The sequence below is a fragment of the Diplotaxodon limnothrissa genome, linkage group LG17 (genome assembly GCF_057381915.1).
Source record: "Diplotaxodon limnothrissa isolate DT_005_m linkage group LG17, D_limnothrissa_male_GT1.1, whole genome shotgun sequence".
Classification (NCBI taxonomy): Eukaryota; Metazoa; Chordata; class Actinopteri; order Cichliformes; family Cichlidae; genus Diplotaxodon; species Diplotaxodon limnothrissa.
In genome coordinates, this window is record NC_140612.1 from 27,806,371 (window position 1) to 27,813,981 (window position 7,611).

General features: G+C 40.6%; 1 protein-coding gene across 1 annotated transcript; it reads left to right on the forward strand.

Annotated features, from left to right (window-relative positions):
- The first annotated feature begins 3,691 nt into the window (after positions 1-3,691).
- On the forward strand, positions 3,692-4,984 carry LOC146615141 (malonyl-CoA-acyl carrier protein transacylase, mitochondrial-like). Its single transcript, XM_085375537.1, has 3 exons — positions 3,692-4,135; positions 4,674-4,761; positions 4,863-4,984. The coding sequence occupies exons 1-3, from the start codon at positions 3,692-3,694 to the stop codon at positions 4,982-4,984; spliced, it is 654 nt and encodes a 217-aa protein (XP_085231663.1).
- The last annotated feature ends 2,627 nt before the right edge of the window (positions 4,985-7,611 follow it).

The window sequence follows — 7,611 nt, forward strand, 5'->3', positions numbered from 1 at the left end:
TGGAAAACACCAAAAGCACATCAGCTCACTGGATGATAGACACAAACACTAAACACCAATATCTTAAACCTAGCAACCACACTTAATCTACCCCCTTATTCAACTAATTAGCCTACCTTTACCAGAGTCCAACGAGGAGGATGCTTGCTCCTTGTCACCGCTCGTATGGTCGAGAAGTTTAGCCTTCTTTGCTTTCTTTGTTGTGCCCTCTTCATCTTGCACAACCTTGCGCTTCACTCCTTTGACCACATCTGAGCTGGTGGAAGGACCAGCCTGCTCAGCGACCCTCCTCCTTTTTATTGGGGTCTTCTTTTCAGGACTGGCCTTTCTTTTAGCAGTCCTGCTCTTACAATCTATAAACGACGACAACAACACAGTGGTGAAAAAGAGTCCCCGACATCAGGACTGGAAGCAGTTTGATGGCAAAGAATTTGAAATTGCTTTTGCTTAAATGATCACAAGTTTATTCTTGGGATTAAAAAAACTGACCAGTGCGAATTGATACTAGGTTTACTAAGTCTTAGATCTTGATGACACTTGTTGGTCTGTTTTTACTGTTGAGTCCAAGAATAAACTTATTACATTATTTTACCAAAAGACCGGTAACCTTCCTTTGATTAGACATCTTGTATTAAAGCTATTTTCAATCAAACATATGATTCAATTGCTTCAAAAATGATTCACACAGTGTCAACATTTCTAGGATTTGGATTTTACCAGGTTCTTATTTTATTATTTTACTTACCTTGATCTCCTGAATCTTTCTTATCGGCCGGAGTGGTAATTTTTCTTGTTTCCTTTTTCATTGTAATTTCGGAGACCCTTTAAAATCGAAAATGTAAACCGTAATGAGTTAATATTGAGTTAATACTTCTTCAAATGTGCACCTTTCAAATGCTTGACTTTTCTAACTGAATTCTGTAAGTGAGCTTTATAAGTAAACTCTGGAAACTACGGCAACACAACATAGAATCTTGCCTTTCAGTGACTTCACTGACTGCCAGTAGTTCAAAGTAGTTTACAGAAAAACACTGGCAGACAAAGCCATAATATTTCATATAATTCAATCATTTCATATCAATTAAACAGTTTCTTTCATTATCTTTCATCATTTGTATAAAGACCTCATCTATGGATGACAGTATGAAGATTTGTGGTTGACCACACACTAATAAACACAGTGTCAGCTACATTGTCATCTGATTTAAAGTATTTATTATGTACATTTAACTGTCATGGTACTGAGTCTGTGACCCAGTGTTTTGTGTTTGTTCATTTATATTCATTGATTATTCTTATGTATGTTTTTGGTTCTCTTTATTGTTTTCTTCTTGTGTTATATTCTTAGGCTTTAGGTTTCTGTTACTTTGCCTTGCCCCTGTGTCCCACGTGGCCCATTGTTTTCCTCTGTTTGCTGTTGGGTTGTCTGTGTATCATCCATGACAATTAAATTAAATAGCAAATGCAACTACAATTTCAATGAGATTCATTCCTGGCATTCTACTGCGGTGGCTGAAAGTAGACACCAAGCATTATCACTGTAACTGATGTAAATATTGGACTTGGAGGGGATTCATCTGATAGACTGATGCAAACATTACTGTAGCGACTTCCACAGTCGCTAGAGGCCAGGGATGGAGCCTGCCTATTTGCCTGACACGCTGTCAACTTTACGCAATAATGCAAGAGGTGGAATTGTTTGCTTGTTTATTAAAGTGCTTTGAGAGTTTACAGAGTAATGTCATCAGCTCCTGATTCAGACTCTTAAAACATCACAGGCTCTAATGTAACAAAGCGAAACATGTTGTGCAGCGCAGCGGTCAACAAAAACTACGGCTACCCAGCCCTCCTCTCTGTCAAAAATACGGAGTGGAAACTACAGATATTTGTTTAAAAATGTAGGGAGTAAAAATTAAGTACAGCAAGGAAGTTTTTTTTTACTTTTTTACTTCCTACCTGTGGAGCCAATTAAGCTAAATTTAAGAAGCGCATGTCTGTGTATACTTAAAAGCTCTTATGGTTATTTTCACTTTGTAGACAAATTAAAGCACAGAAAAGAAAAACACGATACATTAGAGCATGACATAATTTGACCTGAGGTGGCGCTGCACCGTGAGAGAGCCTGAACGTCAACCGGAAGAAGACGAGAATAAACTCCGTATAAACAACATGGCGTCTCCCTGTGAGGTTTTTTGTTTTGTTTTGTTTTTTAAATGAACTTTATTTAGAACAATAACAATGACAATCTCAAAGAGACAAGCGACATATTAAATCAATCAGAACAGAATCACATCTCCTGTACACCACAATGAAATCGACAATAACTGAAAGTAAACATACATACACACACACACACACACACACACATACATATATATATACATATATATACATATATATGCATATACACATGCATACATACACATCCATATTCACACATCTACATAATAATAATATAAAAAGATGAATAACCAATACAAAAATAAATAACAATAAAAAAAAAGAATGAAAAACAAGGAACAGAAATAAAGAAGACAAGGGGGATCATAAAATCTCTAAAAGTGAGGTTCCATAAACAAGACACATAACTTAAATAAGGGGCTAAGAAAAATCAAACTCTTCTGAAAATCTATGCAATTTGATTGCTTGGGGCTTATTTATTAGCTTAAGAGATTTATGGAACAGGGAGAATTTTGTCCTACCTGGATATAAGGTGTTAACCAAATACCTCCTCAAAAATGGATTATTGCATTTTCCATTAACCAAGTCAAGACCATCTAGTTTAACTTTATGTAAATTTGTAGTCTGTATATTTGAAAAATTGTTCTTTATTGTATTTACAAGGACTGTTGGGATATTCTGTGAAACCTTTTTATAGAGCTCGAACGAGCAACTCATGTCATATTTCTCATTAAGCCTGTTTAATTCAAGTATATCTCCATTTTCATCCATTATATGTGTCACAGACCAAATTTGTTTTGTCATCCATTCGTCCACAAACATAGATTTCCCCCGATTCAATATCACCCTATTATTCCACAATGGAACATTGTGGGGACTAAAGTTATGTTTAAACATTAATTTACAATTTAACAAAACTTGTTGATGAAATTTGGAAAGTTTTATGGGTAGTTTAGAAATGTCAAAATCACATACTAAAAGGATCCCCCCAACTTTGTTGAAAATAAGAGATGGCATCAAGAACCACATCTCATTATCATTTTTCAAGAAAGATCGTAGCCAATTAATCTTTAAAATGCCATTCATTATTTCAAAATCGATTGCTTTTAAACCCCCCTCTTCATAATCTTTTATCAAGTCCCTGTTACTAATATAATGATGTTTATTTTTCCATATGAAATTAAAATTCGCCTTATTTATGTCTTTTATAATTCTTGGTGGGATGGCTAGGGAATAAGCTGGATAGATTAATCTGGACAAAGATTCAACCTTGGTCAACATTATCCTGCCGAACAACGTTAAATCTCTCTGTAGTCAATGGTTTAGAGGGTTTTTTTGCATTTGTCAATTGTATTCTGAATATTCTTTTCGTCTCCCTGTGAGGTGTCATGCCGAGCAGATGTCAGAGTTGAGTTCAAGCAAAGTTGACTCTTTCGGTGATTACAGTTTGTCCGGGCGGGCTGTGCGTCTTATTTCATCCGCAGACACGTTGTTGGATGAGGAACAGCTCATGTTGGCATCAGTGGCAGTCAGGATGGCAGCATCTTCCAGAGGGAAGGTCAGGTCGCTGGTCTCTCTGAGCAGGACGCTGTCCACCAACAAGCCCGGTTCCACGGCTGGAGATTACCCTTCTCCGGCTGAAGTTCCCGCTTCTCCCCCGAACAGCGAGCCAGCCGCGGCGCCTCAGCGGAGACCCAAAAAAGACCCCAGCGGCTGCTCCGTGCTCCTCTTCCCCGGTCAGGGCAGCCAGTTTGTGGGCATGGGCAGAGGACTTTTAAAATACCCCAACGTTAAAGAAATGTTCACCGTAGCCCAGAAGATCCTGGGTTACGACCTGCTGTCTCTGTGTCTGGAGGGCCCCGAGGACGAGCTGCAGAAAACGGTTCACTGTCAGCCGGCGGTGTTTGTCACCTCCCTGGCTGCTGTGGAGAGACTCAACCAAGAAAACCCCAAAGTAAGTGCCAGATAAATGTCTGGAAAAAGGACAATAACTGCAGGTCCTGCCTTCTTAAATGTGGCCATTTTATCTTTTTTTTTTTTTTTTAAATACTGCTACAGTAATATTAATTTATATTTAAAATGTGCGCACATTATGTATGAAGGTGTGGATGAATGATGCTTGTTGTAAGAAAGCATTTTGAGTGCCCAGTAGAAGAGCATCTTTCAAATGCAAAGTTTCTCATTTCAACTTTAATTACTGCCCCTTGATTAAGGCGGTAGAGTAAATAAGGCTTCCAACAGTGGTTATTTCTTATTATCACATCTTGTTTTTATTGTTTTTATCAGTAGATTGTTGTTTCACTCCCACCAAAAACATCACCGTAAATAATCTTCTGATTCTGAATGACCATTTAAAAAAATAAACAAATTGTTCTGAGTTAATTTCAGTTACGGATGTATCAGTGACATAAATGATATATCGGTCATAATCGGGAGGCTGTTACATTTTTATTTTTTTATTTTTTTTTTTACTTGTTTCCTGCTGTACACAGGCCATTGAGATGTGTGTCGCTGCTGCAGGTTTCAGTGTCGGAGAATTTGCTGCTCTTGTCTTTTCTGGGGCGATGAACTTTGCAGAAGGTAGAAAGATTTCTTTTTTGGGTTTTTTTGTGCACTTGTAAAAGGTGTTTTAATCACAACTTTGGTTAATATTCTGTATTTACTCCTTATGCATCTTCTAGCTTTGTATGCAGTGAAGGTGCGAGCGGAGACTATGCAGAAGGCCTCAGAACTGGTTCCCAGTGGGATGCTGTCAGTCACTGGTAGACCTCAGGCTCAGTATAATTATGCCTGTCTGCAGTAGGGCTGCCACGATTAGTCGACTAGTCACGATTACGTCGACTATCAAAATCGTCGACGACTGATTTAATAGTCGAGGCGGCGTTTGAAGCTTTGTAAGATCACAAAAGACGCAGGAATAAGTAGTAGGATTTAAGAGTGTAATAACGGACTGAAACAGAAGATGGCAGCACTGCATATACAAGGATGCCAGCCGTTAAACCCCGAAGAAGAAGAAGAAGAAGAAGAAGCGGTGTCCCAGAATTCATAGCGCGGCCTAGCTCAGTTTCCAACAATGGCGGCAGCTAGTTAGTTTTAATATTACTCTTATTATTCTTTCTGGGTCACAAAATAAACGTTTAACATATTTTCAGGCGAGAATGTAGCTGTGTAAACCTCAAATATCGGCTCAGTTTATCAAGACACCACATATTTTCAAAAGCGCTCCGATGTTTTCGGAGACGTCTGTTACCCACTAGCTCGATAGCTAGCCGGGGCAAGGCTCACTAGAGCCGTGAGAACACCGGACTCCCGGCAGATCGTTTTCAAACACACCGCTGTCTTTCGCTGCTCAGGTTAAACATGATATATAAGTCACTTAGATAACTTAAAAATGTTATTGTTTGGCTTATTTTAGTATTTTATTTGTTCCTGAGTAAATCTGTTTTGCTGAGATTAAAGTTATAGTTTTTACACAGCTGAATAAACGTCAAGCAGACAGCTGATTATCAGAAGTGTGAGATGCTCGAGAATATTCTCCGGTGTCCTGTTATATTTTAGATAGCAAGGAGTTTATTAAACTTCACCGAAACAATCTGCAAATTTCATTAAAATTTAATAAACTATCATCTTGTCTTTATTTTTAGTTAGCACATACCTTAAACACTTAAAGCTGTAAGCTAATGATAGTTATATAAGAGCAGATGCTGCTGGTGCAATAAGCTGAACGTTTTACATCCAATGGATGATGAATCAGAATCAGAATCAGAATCAGAATACTTTATTGATCCCTGGGGGAAATTATTATTTTTTTTGTTACAGTGCTCCATTTTAAACCAACATTAAGACAAGACAGACAATACGCTAACTAAGAATAGTACAATATATACATATATATACATACATACATACATAAGTCACTTATAAATAAATAGTTGGAAAAGAAACATGTGTAGCTGTAGCAGCAAACAGTGTGTTAAGTGGATGCGTTGTACAGGGAGATGGCCACAGGCAGGAATGATTTCCTGTGTCGTTCAGTGGTGCTTTTCGGTAATCTCAGTCTCTCACTGAACGAGCTCCTGTGACTGACCAACATGTCATGGAGTGGGTGGGAGGTGTTATCCAACATTGTCTTTATCTTGGACAGCATCCGCCTCTCCGACACCACCTTGAGGGAGTCCAGCTCCATCCCCACAACATTGCTGGCCTTACGGATCAGTTTATTAAGTCTGTTGGCATCTGCGACCCTCAGCCTGCTCCCCCAGCATGCAACAGCATAGAGGATCGCACTGGCCACAACAGACTCATAGAAAATCCTCAGCATTTTCTGGCAGATGTTGAAGGACCTCAGTCGCCTCAAAAAATAGAGACGACTCTGGCCCTTCCTGTAAAGTGCTGTGGTGTTTTTAGCCCAGTCCAGTTTATTGTCAATGTGTACTCCAAGGTATTTATAGTCCTCCACAATGTCAACACTGACCCCCTGGATTGAAACAGGGGTCAAGTGTTTCCTGGTCTTCCTGAAGTCCACGATCAGTTCCTTGGTCTTTGCCACGTTGAGCTGCAGATGATTCTGCTCACACCACGTGACAAAGGAGTCGACCACAGCCCGGTACTCTGTCTCATCATCCCTGCTGATGCATCCAACCACCGCAGAGTCATCAGAAAACTTCTGAAGATGGCAGGTCTCTGTGCAGTGGCTGAAGTCTGTGGTGTAGAGGGTGAAGAGGAAGGGGGAGAGGACAGTCCCCTGTGGTGCCCCTGTGTTGCTAATCACCTTGTCAGACACACACTGTGGGAGACGTACATATTGTGGTCTTCCTGTCAGGTAATCAACAATCCAGGACACCAGAGAAGCATCCACCTGCATCGCTGCTAACTTATCACCCAGGAGGGTCGGCCTGATGGTGTTGAAAGCACTGGAAAAGTCAAAAAACATGACCCTCACAGTGCTCGCCGGCTGGTCCAGATGGGTGTAGACACGATTGAGCAGGTAGATGATGGCGTCCTCTGTTCCGAGACGAGGCTGATAAGCGAACTGAAGGGGATCCAGATGTGGTCTTACTATGGGTCGCAGCTGGTCCAGGATGAGCCTTTCCAGGGTCTTCATGATGTGGGAGGTCAACGGGCCTGTAATCCTGGGGGCCACTGGGACGAGGCGTCTTTGGTACAGGGACGAGGCATGATGTCTTCCACATCACCGGGACCCTCTGCAGACTCAGACTCAGCATAAACAGTTTATGAAAGACTCCACACAGCTGGGGGGCACAGGTCTTGAGGACAAGGGGACTCACTCCGTCTGGTCCAGCAGACTTGCCTGAGTGAAGTCTCCTCATTTGCATCTCAACCTGGTATTGAGTGAAGGTGATGGGTGGGGGAGGGGTGTCAGGAATCTCACAGGAGGCAACATGTGAAGAGAGAGGCTGGCACAGTGGT